Here is a 22562-nt window from a genome sequence, read left to right as displayed (position 1 = left end):
CAGTCACAGCCCTGACCAGTGTGGCTCAGTTGGTCAGATGACATCCCACAAAGTGAAAGGTTGTTGTTTCAATTCTCAGTCAGGGCAGATGTCTGCACTGTGGGCCTCATCTCCAGTTGGGCCATGTGTGAGAGGTAACTGATGGATGTTTCTCCCCCTCTCTACCTCCCTTCCCTTCTAAAATAAATTTTAAAAATCTTTTTAAAAACATTTTCAAAAACTCACAGTCTTTCCTCATTTATGCTCCCCATCTTTGCCCTGAATTTACCTTCTATACTCTCCTGGGATGGCAGAATTGCCTTCAGGCCTCAATCAGTGAGAGAGACCGCTGCTCCAGGTTCACACCAGCCTCACAGGGGAGCAGAACCATCATTTGGAACTCTAGTGTTCCTACCTGGTCCCTGCAGATAAATGTATCTTACCTTTTGATATTTGGCTTCGATTTCTTTCTGGTTTCCAGAAGGATGGATATTCATCCAGAGGGAAGGACATTTGTCACAGTACCCTGGCTTGAAGCCTGGCATGAGGAGGTTGTCCTGGATTGTGATGGATGTTTATCCTTTATCCCTTGATGTCTTACACAAGTTTGAAGGGGTTCTCACGAGATGAAGGTCAAGGACTAGGAGGGGAGGGTACCAGCTAGTATGAAAGACTTTACAATGTCTTTAAGGCACCCTGGATGACAGCTGCTTTATAAATGACTGGCCAAAAGAAGCCAACTAATATCCAAGAAAGAGCCTGGAAAAGTTCATCTGAACTGCCCCTTTCATCTCTTATTTCCCTGTTGTTTGGGTTTGCTATTTGGCTTTTGCCTTTTGCTTTCCATTTTTGCTTTGATCTTGAACTCCAGCCTTTTCCTTTCTTCTCTGAATATATTTTTGGCAACTCTTGTGAGTGCCCATAACTTACCCTGCTGCCTAACCAAACCCTGCCTCCCAGATCTTAGACAGAACCTGATGCTTAGCCACATACTCCTGTTACTGGTCCAGTGTGTTAAGGACTCATTTTCCACTAAGTCCTCTTCCAGCAGGGAGTGAGAACTGGACTGACACTCAGGGCTTATTGAGGTTGGAGCCCTGAGGTAGGTCAGAGGATGGAATGATTTCTCATACTTACCGAATGACATCACATAGTCTCGCACAATTGGGATCCAGAAGATCCCTTCCAAGGTCCCTAGAGAAGGAGTGATGCCTGGGAAAATCCGAGCAAAGCCAGTGGCCTCAGTGGCAAAGTTGATGAAGACCCCGTAAGAGACAATGCCATGGGGGTGGTTGGCAATGATATAGTTGTGTTTGGGAGAGAGGTCATGAGTCTTCACCAGCTGTTGGAGGGAGATTGAATCAGAACAGTGGATAGGAAGAAGGAAGAGAGGACATGCGGACTCAGATACCAGCAGGTAGCCCCTGTTTCCCTTGGGGAGCCCAAGTTCCTGTCCATTGGGATGTCGCCAGGGGCTATGATGCTCAGAGTGGTTGACCTGGGTTTGTCACTGTGAGGAAAGGCTGCTGTCTATCCATCCATCTCCTCACCTACCCATCCATCCTGAGCCACTACTCTGCTTTATGCCTCTGAGCCTTGAGCTTCACTACTGGCAACCAAAGCCGTTGAAACATGAAGCTGAGTAGAGAGAGAGGAATCTGAGCAACAGGGCCCGAGGACACCCAGACAAAGGGGTAGTCACCTTTATTGGGAAGTAATTTCGGAAATACTTCCAGATGGTCCATTTTCGTACCCATGCGAAACGCCTACCACCTGTTGGTACAGAAGGAAAGGGAAGAGCAGGTGAGGTATTGCCAATTCTTCTACCTTTTCCAGTAGTGGAGGGTTCTTCCTACAGTCCTCAGGTCACATGAGGTACAGAGGTGTAGGTACCGTCCCTGGATCCAACCCCCAAAGAGGAAGTCCCTGAACCTCTGGGGCCAGCCAGAAAGGTAACAGGCAAAGAGTGTGAGGAGGGCTACCTGCACAGAAACCTCAATCTTTGAATTCTGCCCTGGCTGGTGTGGCTCAACAGATTGAGTGCTGGTCTGCGAACCAAAGGGTGACTGGTTCGATTCCCAGTCAGGGCACATACTGGGGTTGTGGGCCAGGTCCCCAGTAGGGGGCACATGAGAGGCAACCACACACTGATGTTTCTCTCCCTCTCTTTCTCCTTCCCTTCCCCTCTCTCTAAAAATAAACAAGACCTTTTAAAAAAATTCTTCCTGCACAGCCTGGCAGAGATCTCTGTTCCCTGATGAGGTTTTCTCCCCTCTCCCCCTCCCCGTCCCTCTAACCACCCTTTGCATCTCCCCTTCCCTCCACCTCTCCACCCACTCCTTTCCTTTCCCCTCCCCACCCCTTCTCCCTCTGCCTCTCCCATTCTCTCCCTCCATGTCCTCCCCCCTATCGTTACTTCCTTGGCACAGATAGGGACCACCGCTCTTCCTGTGGCTCTTACCGTTAGTGTGGGTTTTCCAATCATAGGCGATCCAGGCTATGGCAAGCACCGACACGGCCCAGAACTTAGTGAACACCAGAACAGGTATAAGGATCATGGGAAAAAGTCCTGAGGGGACACAAAGCATTCATGCCATTCAGTTCTCTTCTGGAATTTTTTTAAACATGTTTTTTATTTTTATAATGATAAAAGAAATACACTTTTTAAAAATAGCCCTGGCTACTGTGGCTCAGTGAATTGAGTGCTGGCTGGTGAATCAAAAGGTTGCTGGTTCGATTCCCAGTCAGGGCACATGCCTGGGGTTGAGGGCCAGGTCCCAAGTTGGGGCGTGTGAGAAGGAACTGATTGTTGTTTCTCTCTCTCACATCAATGTATCTCTCCCTCTCTTTCTCCCTCTCTTCCTCTCAAAAATAAATAAATAAAATCTTTTTTAAAAAAAGATGAGAGTCAATTTGCTGGATAAACTTCAGAAGAAAATTCAGATAAAGCTAAAGAAGGGTAATTCTTAATTAAAGGTAGTCAAACTGTATCATTTATTTTATATCTTGCTTCAAATACATTTTGTTTGTGTTTCCAATATTTAGACTAGAGCCTTGTATGCAGTAGGTGTTTAACAAATATCTATATACCAACTAAAAGATAAATGTTTTCTTTTTCCAAGAATAGCTGAGCTTAAATGATCAGTATTTAATCAGTATTTATGTTATTTAAATGAGAGGTTATGTGAAAAGCATGGATGGATTTATGGTGTACCTTACATCCAATCTCTTTCAGCTATCCACAAGTCCTAAAGGTAATCTGAAAGAGCCTACCTCAGTGATCACCATCCCCCTTGTGGAATCTATTTGAACTGCAGGTGTAGCACCCAGGAGATCCTAAATTTCCAATGAGGGCAAGCCCTCCAGACCCAACCTGTGTGAATATCATCGTCACTCATGGTAACAGAAGTAGGATTTAAAAACTAGGAGAAACAGAATCCGAACATGGAAGAGCTAAAGCTCATGGAACAAGGAGTTCCTTGACAAAAAGCATGGGGATCTGAGGTGAGAACAATGGAGAACAACCATTTGTGTGTATGCATGGGTGACTCTTCCCTTACATATTATGTCCTTGATACCAGGAGATCCTTCCAACATCTTGTCCATGTTCAAGTGAGGATTCTTGGAGTGGATTATCAAGGAGGAAGTTCACAAACAATAAGCTTCTAATTTAGTTTGCACTGAAGATGATCAAGCCATTCTACTTGATATATAGTATTATATCTCATCATAGTTATAATTTGCATTCCCTAATACTTAATGATGCATAACAGTTTTTCATGTGCTTGTCTGCCTTCTGTATATTCTCTTTGGTGAAGTGTTTGTTCAAATATTTGGCCCATATTTCAGCTGGCTTGTTGTTTTCTCACTATTGGGTTTTCAGAGTTCTTTATACATTCTAGATGCAAGTCCTTTGATGGGTATGTGCTTTGCAAACATTTTCTGCCATGCTTATCTTTTCATTCTTTTAACAAGGTCTTTCTTAGAGCAAAAGCTTTTAATTTTGATGAAATCCAATTTTATCTTTTTTTTCAGATGTGTTTTTGATGTCAAATCCAAGAACTTTTAACCTAATCTGGGGTCATAAAGGGTTTCTCCTATATTTTTTACTAAAAGTTTTAAGTTTTGTGTTTACATTTAGATCTGTGATCCATTTTGAGTTAATTTCTTAATAAAATGTGAAGTTTTGGTCAAGGTCTATTTACTATATATGAATATCTAATTGTTGCAACGCCATTTGTTGAAAAGACTATCCTTCCTCCATTGAATTGCTTTGCATATTTGTCAAAAATCAATTGGCCAGGACTTCCGGTCAAGATGGCAGCATAGGTAAAGGCAGCACTCGCATTCTCTCACAACCACATCAAAATTCCAACTAAGGTACAGAATAACCATCACCCAGAATCACCTGAAATCTAGCTGAATAGAAGTTCCACAACCATGGATTTAAAGAGAAAGCCACATCCAGGTTGGTAGGAGGGGCAGAGACGTGGACCAGGCTGGCCCCACACCCATGTGTGGTGGATAAAAATCTGGAGAAATATCTTGGCTGTGAAGGTCCCCCACTGAGGAGCTAGAGGTCCCAGTCCCACACCAGGGCCCCCAGCTCAGGGTTACAGTGCCAGTAATAGAAGTCCCCATAACTTCTGGCTATAAATACCACCGGGGATTGAGGCTGAGGAAGACAGAAGCTTCTAGAGTCCCAGGCAATTCCTCTTAAAGGGCTCATGCATGGACTTGCTCAGACTCACTTCCCCCGAGTTCCAGCACTGGGATAGCAGCTCAAAAGGCACCAGGGACATACATGGAGGATTGCTGTGTCTGGGGTCAGGGTGAAAGCTGGGGGAGCAGTTTTCTCCCAGAGAAAAGTGCTGGTGGAGGCGATTGTTGCCTTGATAAACTCTCCCTCCACAGAGACAGCAGGCAGGTGCCATAGCTGTGTCTCCGTCAACCTGGCTATCACTGCTGGCCCCATCCTCATGATTCCCTGAGACCCCACCCCACCCAACTTGCAGGCCCATCCAAGATGTTTCCACTGCCTTTACCATATGAATGGCCTGTCTTGGCTAATGCTTTAGACTTTTCTAAAATCCCTCAAACAAGCAGCAATTGGCCTCAGGGCCCCCCACCCCATATCTCCCATTCATTGGCCCCAAGCCCATCACTAGAAGCAGCTGGCCATGTTTTGCAGTTTGGCCTCTCTTGGACAACTTCAAGTCCAGCAAAAGTAGCAACCATTTGCTGATGACTTTGTAGCTCAAGCCAGGTGGCCCTGGGCAGAACACAGATTGGGGCTAACCTTGGTCTGCATCCCCTGGAAGGCTCCAAAGGCAGTTCACCTAGTGGACAGCTTCAGATCACATCAAAGCACCATCCAATCACCTCAGAAGGCACCAGAGCCCCACTGAAATAAGTCCTGCTCTGTGGGATGGGCCTCTGTAGAGCTGATCCTCCACGGAGGTAGCAGCCAATCCTTGCATCAGATTATAATTGAGAGTAAATCCCTCCCATTGATGTACTAACAGCAAACATGGTTCAACTACAACAGGAGGGTGTGCACAGCTCACACGGACTGGGGGTGCAACTGGTGATCAGGGAGGCTGTGGCACTGGACCCTACAGGACACTGACTACATTAGGCCACTCTCTAAAGCCTGGGAGACATAGCAGCTCTACCTAATACACAGAAACAAATACAGGGAGGCTGCCAAAATGAGGAGACAAAGAAAGAAAAAACAGAACTCCAGAAAAAGAACTAAATAAGATGGATACAAGCAATCAACCAGAGGCAGAATTCAGAGCACTGGTTATAAGGATTCTCAGTGAACTCAGGGGAAGAGTAGTGAACTTAGAGAGAATTTCAGCAGCATAAAAAATGACATGAAAACCATAAAAATGAATCAGTCATAAATAAAGGATACACTAACTGAAATGAAGAAAAACATACAGGGAGTCAACAGTAGAGTAGATGTAACCAAGAATCAAATCAGCAATTTGAAATATAAGGAAACAGAAAATTCCCAATCAGAACAGGAAAAAAAAAACCCCAAAAAATCAAAGAAAATAGTGTAAGGAACTTGGGGACAACTTCAAGTGTGCCAATATTTGCACCATGGGGGTACCAGAAGAAGAGAGAACAAAAAATTGAGGGAGATCAACATGGCGGAGGAGTGAGTGGAAGTCACACTGACCTCCTGCCAGGACCAACCTGGAATTACAACTACATTGTGGAGAAATCACCTGGAACAAACAACTGAATAATAGCGAGAGAGGAGCCTTGTAACCTCGGAGACAGAAGAATCGGCTTTAGCGCAACCTAACTGGTAAGGAGTGCGGTACAGACCTGAGAAGGTGGGCAGGGTGCCCACGGGTGGCAGCACCAGAAGGATACTGAAACAGCCAGTGGGATCTCCCTGAGAAGAGCGGGGTCTAAACCAGAAGAGAGGATCTTTAGCCCACAGCACCAGAGTCCAAAAAGTACACATAAAACAGCCAGCTGCAAAAAGCGGTAGGGTTGCTCTCTGCCATAGACAGGTGGCTGGAGATGCAAAGAGCCTTCTAAAGGGCCAACGCAAAATTTTTATTTGCAGCCACTTACCTTGGTCTCCAGCAAAGGCGGGGACAGAATGGGCTAGAGATGCCTGGGGAGAGACTAGGGAAGGAGGCTTTGGGGAGAGAACTGAGAGAGTAGCCGGCAGGATCTCGGTGCTGACTCATCCCCCATGCAGCAGCAGCAGCCATCTTGCTCAGGCAGAGACCACTCCCCCTGAGCGACTCCAGTGTCAAAGGACCCAATAGCCCCACCCCCAGGTGGGATTTTACCCCACCCTGTGCTGTCGAAGCTGCCTGCTGAGTGCAGTGGGGCAGCCACAGACAGTAGATCTCTGGTTAAAGGGAGTGCAGGGAGGTCTGGCAACACTTGAGGAGAGACTGGGGATGGTGGCTTTGGGGAGAGAACGGAGAGAGTAGCCAGCGGGATCCCAGAGCAGACTCCTCTTCCATAGGCCAACAGCAGCATGAGAGGACCCAATAACCCCGCCCCCAGGAGGGACTCTGCCCTGCCCTGAGCTGTCTAAGGCACCCTGCTGAGTGCAGAGTGACTAGATGAACAGCTGAAGGAGACAGCCACAGAGAGTAGATTACTGGAAGTCTCGAACAGACTGCCTAAGGTCAGACAGGGTCAACATCTGACATCAGAGGCAGATCCAGAAAGTAAAAACAGCAGTCTCCAACCATAAAAGTTCACACCACAAAGTCAGGAAATCAAGACAGATCAACTTAAGAAGCAGAAGCTAAAAAGAAGAGTCTCACAAATAATGGGAAGACAAAGAAACACCTCCCCAATTGAAAGGAAAGGAGGAATCCCCACAAAGAGAATTAATGAAATAGAGGCAAGTAAACTATCAGATATTGAGTTCCAAACAATGGTTCTAAGGAAGCTCAATGAGCTCAGTGAGCTCAGAGAGAATTACAAAAAACTACAAAGAAACTATGAGGAACGTACTGCAAACTATATCAGCATGAAAAAGGACATAGAAACTATCAATAAGAGACAAGAGGAAATGAAGAATACAATTTCCGAATTGAAGAACACAGTAGAAGGAATCCAAATCAGGCTAGATGACGCTGAGGATCGAATCAGCGAGCTGGAGGAAAAGGGAGAATAAAGCTCCCAGAAAGAGCAAGAAAATGAAAAAAGACTCAAAAAGAATGAAGAGACATTGAGGGAAATGCAGGGCAACCTGAAATGTAATAATATCCATATAAGAGGGATACCAGAAGGAAAAGAGGATGAGGAAGGGATAGAGTACCTGTTTGAAAAAGTAATGATGGAAAACTTCCCTAATTGGAGGAGAGAAAAAGACACAAGTCCAGGAAGCACAGAGGGTCCCATTCAAGAGGAACCCAATGAGGCCCACTCCAAGACACATCATCATTAAAATGGCAAATATCAAAAACAAACAGAGAATCCTAAAGCAAGCAAGGGAGAAACATATAAGGGAGCCCCAATATGGCTAGCATCTGACTTCTCAACAGAAACACTGCAAGCCAGAAGGGAGTGGCAAGAAATATTCTGTGTCATGAAAAGCAAAGGCCTGCAGCCAAGACTGCTCTACCCAGCAAGACTTTCCATTAAAATGGAAGGCAAAATAAGGAGTTTTCCAGACAAAAGAAGGCTGAAAAAATACACCTCCACCAAACCAGCACTGCAAAATATGCTAAAGGGACTGCTTTAAGATGAAGAAAAACTTTCTATGAATACCCAGTTCCTTTCAGAGTTGCCAATACTTGATATTACCAATATTTTTAATACTCATTAATCTGATTGTGACAATGATGTTATTCTAACTGTTCCTTTACTATTTGTTGAAGCTAAACCTGTTTTAGTATGTTTCTTGCCTATTTCTATTATTTTTTTAAAAAAAGCTTTAAATGACTTTTTGGTATTCTTTATCCATTTATTGACTAAAGTTTTGTAGAACATTTTTCCCTAAAAAAAAAAAAAAAAAAAAAACACCTATTAACCATGTTTTAGATGTGTTGCAAATACTTTTCTATTCTATTCCTTGTCCTTTAACTTTTTTTATATGTATATTACTATATAGTTAAATGTTTAATATAGTCATATTGTCAATATTTACTTTATAGCTTCTGGGTTTGAATATTTAACTTCAGGTCATGAAAAATATTAGTTCTATTTTCTTCTAAAAGTTCTTAGATTCTACATATTGATTTTTAACTCACCTGAATATTTCTTGTATAATGTGTGAAATAGGGCTCTATATTTGTTTTATTTCAGGTAATAGTGGTCCAAGCACCTTATTTGTTGAGTAAGCCTTATTTTCCCCATTGATTTGAAATATCAACTTAATCATATATAGTTAGACAGGTATATACATTTGTCTCTAGAATGCTCATTATATTTCATTGATCTACTTGACTATTTCTGTGCTGGTGTCATGTTTGTGTAATTGCTGAGACTTTATATTGGTTTTAAATTTTTTTAATATTTTATAATTAATTTTGACATTTAAAAAAATAAGTAAAATCAATCTGCACTTAAGAAAGAAAGAAAGAGAGAGAGGTGGAACTCCTACCTTTTGTGAAAACATGGATGGAACTGGAGAATATTAAGCTAAGTGAAATAAGCCAGTTGATGAAAGACAAATACCATATGATCTCCTCTATAAGCGGACTCTATTCAACAAAATAAACTAATGAACAAAATAAACCAGAGGCACGGAAACATGGAGCAGACTGAGAGTGACCAGAGGGGATGGGGTGGAAAGGGACAGTGGTGGAAAGAAGGGGAAGGGACTAGACAAAGAACATGTATGAATGACCCATGGACATGGACAACAGGGTGGGAATTGACTGTGGGAGTGGGGGGTGGGGGTGGGATGGGTGGAGGTGGGTAAAGGGAGAAAAATTGGGACAACTGTAATAGAATAAACATGATTTATAAATTTAAAAAAGAAAAAAAGTGAAAATCTATTTGAAAAAATAATGACAGAAAACTTCCCTAACCTGGTGAAGGAAATAGACATGCAAGTCCAGGAAGTGCAAAGTATCCCAAACAAGATAAAACCAAAGAGGCCCACACCAAGACACATAATTAAAATGCCAAAGGTTAAAGACAAAGAAAATCTTAAAAGCAGCAAGAGAAAAGCAGTTAGTTAGCTACAAGGGAGTTCCCATAAGGCTGTCAGCTGACTTCTCAAAAGAAACTTTGCAGGCTAGAAGGGAGTGGCAAGAAATACTCAAAGTGATGAAAAGCAGGGATCTATAACCAAGATTACTCAGCAAAGCTATCATTTAGAATCAAAGGACATATAAAGGGCTTCTGAGACAAGTAAAACCTAAAGGAGTTCATCACCACCAAACCAATATTACAAGAAATGTTAAAGGGTCTTCTTTAAGAAAAAGACAAAATGTATATAAAAAATATGAACAATATAATGGCAATAAATACATATCTATCAAAAAATTAATCTTAAAATAAAACAAATGAAGCAGAATAGACACAGACTCATAGATACAGAGAACATTTAGATGGTTGCCAGATGGGAGGGGCTTTGGTGAGATGGGCAAAAATTGTGAAGGGCTTAAGAAGTACAAATTGGTTGTTACAGAATAGTCATGGGAATGTAAAGTACAGCATAGGCAATATAGTCAAGCATATTCCAATAAGTATGTATGGTGCCAGATGTGTATGTGATTTATTGGGATGCTCACTTAGTTATAGAATGTCTAATCACTGGGGTGTACACTTGAAACTAATATAATATTGTATGTCAACTGTAATTGAAAAATAAAAATGATTTAAATTTTAAAAAATAAAATAAAAATTAAATTAAGAGGTATGTTTTGTAACATATTACTGGATTTGATTTGCTAGTATTTTGTTAAGGATTTTTGCATTTACATTCATGAGGAATATTGCCCTATAGGTTTTTTTTTTGTACTGTTTTTGCTTGAATTTGGTGTCAGGGTTTGTCCTCATAAATGAGTTGGCAAGTATTCCTTCCTCTTCTATTTTCTGGGTAAGATTGTGTGGAATTTTTGATATATACTCTTTAAGATATTTGGTAGAATTTGCCATTGAAACCATTTGGGCTTGCAGAATTCTGTTTTGGAAGGGTTTTCACCTTCCAAAATTAAATTTTAGTTTAATTCACTGTTAGAGGTTATCTATTTAATCTAGGGTGAGTTTTGATTGTTTGTGGGTTTTTAAAAAGATTTTATTTACATTTAGCAAGAGGGGAAGAAAAGGAGAGAAACATTGATTGGTTGCCTCTCACACGCCCCCAATGGGGAACCTGGTCTACAACTCAGGCACATCACTGACTGGAATGGAGCCAGTGATCTTTTGCTTTACCAGATCATGCCCAACCCACTGAGCCACACCAGTCAGGGCTATTTGTGGTTTTTTAGGAAGTCTCCAAATATAATTGTTAATTTGTCTGTTTTTCTTTTTAGTCCTGTCAGTCCTTGTTTCATATATTTTGTAGCTCTATTGTAGGTGCATACACAGTTAGGATACTTACGTCTTCTTGGTGAATTGATCCTTTTATCATTATGTAATGCCCCTCCTTATTTCTGGTTCTGACTTTCTTAAACCTGTACAGCTTCAAACTACTAATGATTACTAGCTTGAGTTAAAGACGGTACCAATACGAATCCAAGTGTGTCCTCTCTTCAAATCATGTCACTTGCCCACTTTCCCCATATAATAATAGCCAACATTTATTGTACACTCATTATGTAAAACTGTTTCACATGCATATTTTAATCTTTGTGAAGACATTAGGGCAGTAATCATTCTCATTTTGTGGATGAGCAACTCAGGTTGAGAGATGTCTAATAACCACCTGAGCCTTGGCCCGCATTGGCTGGGTGTTACCCTACAAAGCAAAAGGTTGCTGGTTCAATCCCCAGTCAGGTCACATATCCATGTTGTGGGCTAGGTCCCTGGTTGGGGCACATGCAAGAGGCAACCAATGTTTCTCTCCATCTTTTTCTCCCTCCCTTCCCCTCTCTCTAAAACAAATAAATACAATCTTTAAAAAAATAACTACCTGAGGTCACACGGCTAGGTGGTGGGGAAGCCAGAGTTGAGAACTCACATTGTCTTAGTTCAGAGACTATATCCTTAACCATTCAATTCTAATTACTGTTTCCTGTCAGTTCTGTCTTCCAAACATTTTTTGAATGATTCCTTTCCCCACTTCCATGCTACCATCTGGTCCAAACCACTGTTCTCTCTCCTCTGGATGACTGCTACTATCTTCTAAACAAGCTTTCTGCTTCCATCCGCGTCATGACGCAGTCAGCACGCTGAATGCAAACCTGATTCTGGCCCTCAGCAGCATATAACCAAAAACATGGCAGGCTCATCAGAGAGGTATTTCTGTGGCTTTGTGATTATTTAGTCGATCTAAATTAACTAGAGATATAAGAACCCATGGGAATAAATGCTAATATAGTCATTCAACAACTAACATGGCTTCCCATGACTCTTAGGATCACGTCTGGTCTTGTTATTTTGGTTTCAAAGGCCCTCCATGATGGAGCCCTGGCCACCCCCTGTTCCCTGCACTCCACCAGACTGTTTTTCTGTCCATTCCTTCAACTCACTCTGCTCTCTAGTCTCTGGCCTTCTGTACACGTTATCCCTTTTACCTAGAAGATTCTTTGCTCAGCTCTTTGTCTGACTAGTTCCTATTCATCTTCCAGGCCTCAGGAGAAATGTCACAGTTTCAATATTTTGGAGTTATTGTTGACTTCTTTCCCTTTCAAAAAAAAAGTCTCTCCAATTCATCCTCCTGCCTCTGTCTCCATTGCTACTACTTTGGCCCAGGACTTTATCTCCTCTGGCCTGGACTGCAGCTGTGTGTCTGCCCTTTGCCTGCTGGTCTCTTCCTGCCCAGTCCATTTGACATAGAACTGACAGATCATTTTTAAAAATATTGTATTTCTTTATTTTTAGAGAGAGAGGAAGGGAGGGAGAAAGAGAGGAAGAGAAACATCCATGTGTGGTTGCCTCTCACATGCCCCCTACTGGGGACCTGGCCTGCAACCCAGACATGTGCCCTGACTGGGAATCGAACTGGTAACCCTTTGGCCCACTGGCCAGCCCTCAACCCACTGAGCCACACCAGCCAGGGCTACCAGATCATTTTTTAAAGCACAGTCACAACATTGTTTGCCTCCTCTGAAATCTTCAATATTTTCTACTGCTGACAGAAAGAATCAAGTCTGGACATGTTAGCCTGGCATGTTTTTTGAAGATTTTATTTATTTTTCAGAGAGAGAGAAAGGGAGGGGAAACAGGAAAGAAACATTGATGTGTGAGAAAAACATTGATCAGCTGCCTCTCGCACGCACCCCACCCAGGGACCAGGCCCCAACCCAGACATGTGCCCTGACCAGGAATTGAACCAGCAACCTTTTGGTTCACAGGATGATGCCCAATGCACTGAGTCACACCATCCAGGGCTAGCCTGGCATTTAAAGCCCTCCATGGACTAGCCCTGCCCCCACTTTCCTAGCTTCATCTCTCAGTACCTGCCCTTATACCCCTTATGCTTTAGCCCAGTATTACTCAAAGTGTGGTCCGATATCACTGTAGGACACTGGATGATGTGAGGTGATACATGGATAAAAAGTTCTTTTTAATGCGCAGTGCATAAAAGTGAGTTCATTGTGGTGATATAAAGTTTCTTGTTAAAATACATTAATTTGGGTAACAGAAATGAGTCAATTTGGGGAAAATGTTAAGTAATAATAGCATAGATGGTACTCAGCCACAGAAAGAATCAGAAGGTGGGATGCAAATGGCTGAAGTATGGGAAACAGGGGCTCAACCACTTCATGTACTCCCCATTCCCTCAACCCTCCATGCGATTTCACATCTTCATGCATTTGGGGATGCTGTTCCTTATTTACTCCTCAACTTTCTGCCTATCAAAATTCCCTCAATCTTTAAGGCTTAGCTCACGCAATAACTCTTTGGTGATATCTTTGTTGATTCTCTGGTCAGAATTTAGGGCTCCCCCCTCCACACACCCATAGCATGTTAGTTATGCTTCTACTTGGCCTGTTTGATTTCGCTCTTCATGTAGTTTGTACCTCACATGTCTTTCCCTACTGGCCAGTGAGCTTCTTGGAAACAGCATTAAGCACAGTGCCAAACATTGGGAGATGACTGATGATAAAAATCTGTTACATTAGCTCTGGCTGGTGTGGCTCAGTGGACTGAGTGCCAGCCTATGAACCAAAGAGTTGCTGGTTCTATCCCCAGTCAGGGCACACGCCTGGGTGGCAGGCCACGTCCCCAGTGTGGGGCACACAAGAGGCAACCACACATTGATGGTTCTCTCTCTCTCTCCTTCCCTTCCCCTGTCTAAAAATAAATGAATAAAATATTTTATTAAAAATTTGTTACATTAAATTGTGGCACAAGTAGAAGTTTGATTTCAGAATTCTCCAGTGGCAGGTGAAAGCTAACAGTAAGAGAAACTACCAATGCCCTTATTCCAAACAACGAAAGGCCTTCTGAGGTTCCAGGGCATGCACATGTGTGTGAGACTATAGGCAACCAGTTATTTCCAGTGTAAAGGGGAGACCCAGCATTCTACTCGGAGCCTTTAGCAATCCAAGAACATGGCTGGTTTGTCAAAGATGAATTTTTGTGGCTTTGCAGTTACTTATTGGATCTAAATTAACTATAGATTGCCCTGGCTGGTGTGGCTCAGTGGATTGAGCACAGGCCTGCAAACCAAAGGGTTGCTGGTTTGATTCCCAGTCAGGGCACAGGCCTGGGTTGCCGACCAGGCCCCCAGTGTGGGGCATGTGAGAGGCAACCACACATTGATGTTTCTCTCCCTCTCCTTCTCCCTCCCTTCCCCTCTGTCTAAATATAAATACATAAAAATCTTTAAAAAAATTAACTATAGATCTAAGCACCCGTGGGAGTAATCATTCAACAAACACTGAATAAGCACACCTCATATGAAATCTCTGTGCTAAAGGCCACGGGGATAGGGTTGGGGACTAGAAAGAGGAGAGTGAAGAGAATAAATATGGAAATGATTAAAATAATGTAAGCATGGTAATTAATTACATGTACCCAGAATTTTTATTAAGAAGCACTCTGTTCAGTGCTAACATACATTATCTCATTTAATTGTCTTATGACCCTGAGAGAGAGATAATTTTAACATCCCCATTTTACATATGAAGAAACTGAGGCTCAGAGAGTTCATGGACCTTCACTCCAAGCTTTGGTGGCGGGGGGCAGGGGGCGGGGATTATGTAGCATTTGTTGAGTCTTTATTGTGCACCAAGAGCTGTTTTAAGCATGTTGTGTGTGTTAACTCATATTAAAACATATATAAAACCAAGTTATTGTCTTCCATAAATGTGTAGTCTGCATAAATGCATACCATGGGTAGCCTGATACCATAAATAATGATTACATTCCAGAGAGTGAGAACTATACACTCAGAGCTCCAATGTCATTCTATGGGAACTCAAGAAGACCATCCCTTACTACTGAGGAACCAAGGAAGGCTTCTTGCAAAAGGTAAGACTTGCTGTATTCTGCTGTTTATAATATGCACCCATGTTTTAGTCCTGACCACGTATAATGTGCATCCTTAGTACTACCCATGTGTAATATGCATCCTTATCTTTCCCTCAAAAATTTGCACAAAAAATGTGCATTATATATGGCAAAATATGGTAAGTTGACTTTTGAAAGAAGACTATGGTTTTCACAGGTTAGTGAAGGAACTGATTTCCATGCACAAGGAAAAACTTGAACAAAGGCCTGGAGATGGATAGGTCCAAAGCTCGTGAGTAAAACCATAACCTCCAACAGTCCAGGCAACCTGGGAAGGCATGGAATAGGACATGATGCTGGGAAGGAAGCTGGGGAGATGAAGTGTGATGCTGATGCTGAAGGGAGTGAGACATCAGAAACGATGGTTAAGCAGAGGAGTAGCATGATCATACTTGTGTATCAGGAAGATAATTTGGAAAAACTGGGGGAGCAGAAGGAACTGCAGGCAGGCAGATCAGCTAAGAGTTGCAGTGATTTAGAAAAGAGGAGATGGGAACCTGAAATGCATTGCTATTTACCAAACCATTTTGAAAGATAATATGGAGATAGAACTCTCAGGGTTTGGTAGTTGATTGGATGTAGGGGGTGAAGGAGAGGGATGGGTAAATGATGCTTTAAAGGGGCCCGTGGGAATGCTGGAAATGTATCAAAGTGTCTATTTGCCTCATTTTTGAGGACATAGTTAATGTCCATTTCTAGAACAGAAAGAAAGAAAATGAACATCTCTTGAGGGTTTTCTTGCTTCTATGATATTTGGACTGTTTTTGAAAGGCAGATACTATGCTTACTCTACAATGGTGGAGGGTAAATGACTTATTTGCTCAAAGACACATAGAAAATAATAGTGACTCACTTGCACAGGGTCACATAGCAAGTAAGCGGCAGACTTGGTCTGCCTGAATTCCAAGACAACATTCTATTTTTGTAGTATCAGGAACTAGAAACATAAATAATGTGTTTTTGTGAAAAAATAACTTTAAAATAGAAACTAGAGAAAGAAGGCAGGCATTCACTCACACACACACACACATGCAGGAGAGAGATAAAAAAGAACAAGAGGTGGGCTTAAAGGTCTCTACTGAGGAGGAAGAAATCTGCAAGAACTGTCAATTTGCTGTCAAGCCTGGTCTTATGAGAAATATAATAATAAGATGTGGCTCCTGTTCTCATGGAGCTCACTGAATAAAGGAGACAAATAATATAAAGGCTGTTTATACAAAGTGCTCTGGATTTTCAGAGCTGATATATTCTTGAGTTGTCTGGAAAACACTGCAGAGAAGCTATGACTTGAGCAATATCTCAAAGGAGGGCTTATCCATGGGTAGAGTCCAGGAAGAATGATCAGGACATTTCCAGGGGAGAAAATAGAGCACAGGTGAAGCAGCAGGAGAGTACCGTTCATGTTTGTTTTGTGAAGAGATTGCTGGGAAGACAAGCTTCACAGCTGGTAAAGAGTTACAGCCAGAGAGTGGAGCAAGGCCTTGAATGCACAGGCTGACACATTGGTGCTTCACTGAGTGGGCAATGGGACACCGCTGACTAGTTTTGAGTAGCAGAGGGCTGTAATCAAAGATGCTTTTAAAAGACTCTTCTGGGAGCAAGCAGTAGAGTAAATTGGAGAGGGTGGAGAGTAGAGGGCAGAGGGTTAGGAAAGAGGATATTTAGGTAGGTGGTGATACAAGCCCAAAAAAAGAGGAGACAGATGGAGACCTATCCTCTAAAGGGGTGTCCAAACTTTTGGCATCTCTGGGCCACACTGGAAGAAAAAGAGTTGTCTTGGGCCACACATTGAATACATTGCGACATGTTATCACAAAAAAGTCTCATAATGTTTTAAGTATATTTACGATATTGTATTGGGCTGCATTCATAGCCATCCTGGGGAACATGCGGCTCACAGGCCACAGGCTAGACACTCCTGCCTGGGAAGCTGGCCCTCAGAGGGGCTCTCTGGGCTGTTGCTTAATTCTAAGGGTCATGAATATTTGTATTCCACATCTCCCCCAAACAGTTTTTTTAAGATTTTATTTATTCATTTATGTTTAAAAGACTTTATTTATTTCTTTTCAGAGAGGGAAAGGGGGTGGGGAAAGTAAGAGAAACATTGATTGGTTGTCCATTGCAATGCACTCATACTGGGTATGGCCACAACCTGATCGGAAATTGAACCGAGGACCATTTGGTTTGCAGGACAATGTCCAACCCACTGAGCCACACCAGTCAGGGATCCACCAAACACTTTTTTCACTCCTTTCTTCTCACTCCTTCCCTCCTTCTTGCCCCTTTATCCCCCTTTTCCCTATTTCCTTGCCCACCCCTGCCAGGAATGCTCAGTAATCTGCCATGATTCTGGACATCATTTGGGAGGGAGAAGCACTGAGAGAGCCTCCGAGCAAGATAGAAGAAATGAAGGAAAGAGGGTGAGAAAAAGGAGGAAGAAGTTAGGAATGAAGGAAAGAAGGAAGGGCACTTTTCTTTTGTATGAAGCATTCACTGTGGACCAGGTTAGAGGCTGAGGACACTGAGGTTAAAAGGGTTACAGTACTTGTCCAAAGTCACACAGCTAATTGTCTTATCCAAGTCGGATGATCTCCACAGCCCACATCCTGTTCACTGTGCCATACTGCTTCCCTTTCTTGTCTTCCCTGATCTACTCAACTGAGTGTATTAATTTCTTTTCTGAAACCTTAATATCACTTTGTTGGGGCTCTTTCTTTCACTAGCCACAGCCTGTCCTGCATCGCAGTGATTTGTGTATATGTCCAGCACTAACACCTGAAATGTGTACCATGGTGGAATGAATGATTAATTGATCTTTGTTACTAGATAGTAGGGAAACTGTACTAGACTCATCGTTGTAGTCTCAGCATAGAGAGCCAAGTTCTTACCTTTAGTGTTTGCTCTGTAACTGCTGAACATGTTTGAATACCTTAAGTACCTCTGTGGGCATCACAACTGTTAGATTCTGTAACTACCTTGGTAACCTACAAAACACAGGATTCATGTTGGAATTTCTAGCATAATCACTAAAAGAATAGAAACAAAATGTATACACCTAAACTAGTAAAGGAAGACAAATGGAATGATAAAGATAATTAATTAAAAAGAAGTCAGGACAGCTCTGGCTGGTGTGGCTCAGTGGACTGAGTGCCAGCCTGTAAACCAAAAGGTTGTCATTTCAATTCCCAGTCAGGGCACATGCCTGGGTTGCAGCCCAGGTCCCCATTGGGAGGCGCGTGAGAGGCAACCATACATTGATGTTTCTCTCCCTCTCTTTCTCCCTCTCTTCCCCTCTCTTTAAAAGTAAAAATAAATAAATAAATAAATAGAAGTTAAGATAAATGGCCAATAAGCACATGAAAAGATCATCAAAACCGCTGACCATTAGGAAAATGCAAATTAAAACCACAAGTAAATATCATCTCATATCCATTGAGATGGCTAATATAAAAAAACATAATACAAAGAAGTGTTGGCAATAATGTGGATAAATTGAGACTTCTCTACACTGTTGGTGGGGATGTATAATAAAATGGTGCCACTGCTGTGGAAAACAGTATGGCAGTTCTTCCAAAAAATTTAAAATGGAATTACCATAAAATCCAGCAATTCCATTTATGACTATATATCCAAAAGAATTGAAAGCAGTGTCTCATATAGATATTTGAACAACCATGTACATAGCAGCACTATTCACAATAGTCAAGAGATGGAAGCAACCCAAGTGTACATTAATAGAAGAATGGATAAATGAAATGTGATATATCCCAACAATGGAATATTATTCAACCTTAAAAAGGAAAGAAACCATGTCACTTGCTACAACATGGATGAACCTTGAAGACATTATGTTAAGTGAAATAAACCAGTCACAAAAGAACAAATAGTGTATGATTCCATTTATATGAAGTACCCAGTGCAGGCAAAATTACAGAGACAGAAAGTAGAAGGTTGGTTGCCAGGGGCTTGGGAGAGAGAAGAATAGGGATTTATTATTTAATGGGTACAGAGTTTCAGTTTTACAAGATGAGAAAGTTTTGGTGATAGATGGTAATGATGGTTGCACAACACTGTGAATGTACTTAATGCCACTCAACTGTACAGTTGAAAATGGTTAAGGTGGTAGCCTTGGCTGGTGTGGCTCAGTGGATTAAGTGCTGGTCCCTGAACCAAAAGGTCACTGGTTTGGTTCCCGGTCAGGGCACATGCCTGGATTGCCTGAATTATGGGCCAGGCCTCTAGTTGGGTGCATTCAAGGGGCAACCAATCAATGTATCTCTCACACATTGGTGTTTCTCTCCCTCCTTCTCTCTCCCTTCCCCTCTAAATAAATAAATAATTAAAATCTTCAAAAAATGGTTAAGGTGGTAGATTTTCTGTTATGGCATTTTACCATGATTTTAAAAATTCAGGCGAGCCCCAGGCTAGTGTGGCTCAGTTGGTTGGAACGTTGTCTCATATCTGAAAGTTTGTGGGTTCAACTCCCCATCATGGCACAAACCTAGGTTACAGGTTTGATCCTGGTCTGGACATGTACGAGGGGCAACGAATCGATGCTTCTCTCTCACATCGGTATTTCTCTCTATCCCTTTTTCCCTTCCTCTCTCTTTAAAAGCAATGGGGGAAAAATATACTTGGGTGAGGATAAAAAAAATTAAAAATGCAGGTGAAAGAAAACATTCACATCTATTATTAGTGTTTTTACTTAAGATGTACCAATGCCCTCGTTTGTCCCTGACATCCTCACTCCACTCCTCCAGCTCTTTCAGGATAAGTGGCAGCTGGTGAGATTGGGGTTGGGCATGACTAGGAGGCTAACTCACCTCCTTGGACCATTGCATATTCAGTGTTGGATGTACATTCTACCCTATCCCTGTCCAGAGACAGTGTCTTTGAGAAGGAAAAAGGAAGAGAGAAAAAAAATACATAAGAAGAAATCATTTCCCTGGCTGGTGTGGCTGAGTGGATTGAGTGCTGGCCTGCAACCAAAGGGTTGCCAGTTCAATTCCCAGTCAGGGCACGTGCCTGGGTTGTGGGCCAGGTCCCCATTAGGGGGTGTGTGAGAGGCAACCACGTATTGATGTTTCTCTCCCTCCTTTCTCCCTCCTTTCCCCTCTCTCTAGAAATAAATAAATGAAAAATAAAAAATATTTTAAAAAAGAAGAAATCATTTTAGGGGAGAAAAATGAGAACGTTTTATTCAGGAGGTCTCCCTGGAAGAACCAGAACAGTCTGACAGTTGTGTTCAAATACCACAGAAAAGCTTTCTGGGGTTGGCCAGATCCCCCACCTAAAAGAATCAGCTCACACAGCTTTTTCTCTCTTGACCTCTTTGCCCCATCTTTGCCCACTGTTTTTGGGATCCAGACTTGAAATGGTGGCTGCCATCATGATGCCAAGTCTCTGAGGACACTCCTGTGCCCCTCACTTTCTGAGCTCAGGGCTAGAACTTGTCAAGGGGAGCTTTTTGAGGAGTTAAGATACACACAAAGGAGCCCTGACTGGTGTGGCTCAGTGGGTTGGGCATCATCATCTTGCAAACTGAAAGGTCACTGGTTAGATTCCCAGTCAGGTCCCTGGTGGGGAATGTGCAAGAGGCAACCAATCGATGTTTCTCTCCCTCTCTTTCTCCCTTCCTTCCCCTCTCTCTAAAAATAAATAAATAAAATCTTTAAAAAAAGATAAACACATAGGAAAACAAGAAAACAGGAAGGACTAGAAACAAATGAATTTACGGAAAAATCACTTCCCTCTCTTATTAGAGTCAAGCCAAGGAGAGACTAAAAGCTCAGCGTGATTTGACTTCAATGAGGCTGAAGAAGTCTTTACATTTTGAGGGTGATGGACCCCTTTGGCAGTCTGGTAAAGCCTATGAACCCTTCTCTGAATAATATTTTTAATGCACAAAATAAAATACAGATTTACAAAGGAAACTCAATATATTAAAATGCAGTTATCAAAACATGACAAAAATGTGCTATCGTAAGATGGGCCTCTTAATTTATGCATTAAATAAGCAGACCTAATGGCAGCTTTAATCACTGTAAGAATTTCAAAACAGTCATGAGCCAGAAACGAAATGTCAAGATGCCTGCAGCAACTGCTCCATGATGTGCACATCTCTGTCATGTTACTGACAAATTCCCAGGTACAGCTAACACGTGTGTGGTTTGTTGCCTATACTCGTCATTTCCATTTGAAATCAGTGAAAATAAAGAGGCAATTTTTTTCCATCCAAATTCAAAGTTGCTCCACCCCCCACCCCGAATTCAAGGTCCTGGTGAAGCACCTCTGCTCTAAGGGGTCACACAGCCGTCCCTGGATTGGGATAGGCTGCCTTTCACTTGCCTCGTCCTTCAGGATGACATTTCTTCCCGTCCAGCTTCCAAGCTTGCCCCCTGATCGGCTGCTCACAAAACCCTGGTTTCTGGCTGAGAGTCTGTTGAACAACTAGCCTTTTCTCAAAATTCTGTCAAATGAGTTCCTCAGGCAGCCCCGAGATTTCTCAAGATTCTCTCACCTTGCCTTATACTGGGAAACCGCTTTACACCTATCCAGTAACACCAACTTGGCAAAGCCGCCACCACCTTTGCCTCCGTCCCTATATATGACTGTGAACTAGAGGGAACAGTCCTGAGAAGGCCTGGGTGATCTTTAAACTAGACAAGCCTACCCTGGCTGCCATGGCTCCTTGGTTGACACATTATGCTGTTTATCAGTAAGTCATTGGTTTGATTCCCAGTCAGGGCACATAACTGGGTTGTGGGCTCGGTTCTTCATTGGGGCACATGCAGAAAGCAGCACATCAATGTTTTTGGGTTTTTTTTTATCCCCTCTCCCTCTCTCCCTTCCTGTCTCTCTCGAATGAGAATTTAAAAAAAAAAAACCAACCAAACAAAGTAGAATAACCACAGCCTCACTCCTGGCCTTCAACACCCCTCTGCTGGAAGGAGAGAAATCCAGTGAACTCAACAGTAGTGGTTGTCTTGAGTGAGGAACACACACAGCCCTTCCCAGAGGAGGGAAGGGACTGACCAAATGAGCCCTTGGGAGCCCCCCTCATCCGGGAATTCCTGGCCTCTTTCTTAGCCTGTTTCCTTGTGCTCTCCGGCTCCCGGGGTCACTCACCTAAAATCACACAGACGGGGAGCCACTGCAGAACAGAGAAGGTTTGGAGGCCCTCCTGAAGATTCAGTCGGGACAGGAAGGCCATGACCGTGAGGCTGCTCTGTCGTGGCAAGAAGCCCAAACAGAAGGCCAGAGCCTCTAAAGCTGAGGTGCTTACAGGTGCTTTGCTTCAGTCTCTTAGCACCGAGTCCCTTCACCTGCTGGAGGTTGGAGACTTGACCTTGACTTCCTTCCAGTCTCTGTTTCTCTGACCCGCCCCGACTTCCTACACACATCAGGTTTCAGATCCTAGTCTCTAATCTCTCTAATATACATATAGCCTTTCTCCA

At 42.7% G+C, this 22562-nt stretch overlaps 1 protein-coding gene across 1 annotated transcript in view; it reads right to left on the bottom strand.

Moving 5' to 3' along the window:
• The window catches only part of DGAT2L6 (diacylglycerol O-acyltransferase 2 like 6), a 28599-nt gene extending 6281 nt beyond the window's left edge, over positions 1–22318 (bottom strand). Inside the window, exons 1-4 of the mRNA XM_054574207.1 lie at positions 22234–22318; positions 2441–2548; positions 1682–1752; positions 1117–1321 (exon numbers count right to left, since the gene is read on the bottom strand). Coding sequence (XP_054430182.1) covers positions 1117–1321; positions 1682–1752; positions 2441–2548; positions 22234–22318 — 469 coding nt within the window. The remainder of the gene's footprint in view (positions 1–1116; positions 1322–1681; positions 1753–2440; positions 2549–22233) is intronic.
• Between the last annotated feature and the right edge of the window lie 244 nt (positions 22319–22562).

The sequence above is a fragment of the Pteronotus mesoamericanus genome, unplaced genomic scaffold (assembly GCF_021234165.1).
Source record: "Pteronotus mesoamericanus isolate MK-2021 breed Mesoamerican mustached bat unplaced genomic scaffold, CSHL_Meso_final contig_256, whole genome shotgun sequence".
Classification (NCBI taxonomy): Eukaryota; Metazoa; Chordata; class Mammalia; order Chiroptera; family Mormoopidae; genus Pteronotus; species Pteronotus mesoamericanus.
Note: the sequence above shows the minus strand (reverse complement) of the source record. Positions and strands in the feature narration are given on the sequence as shown.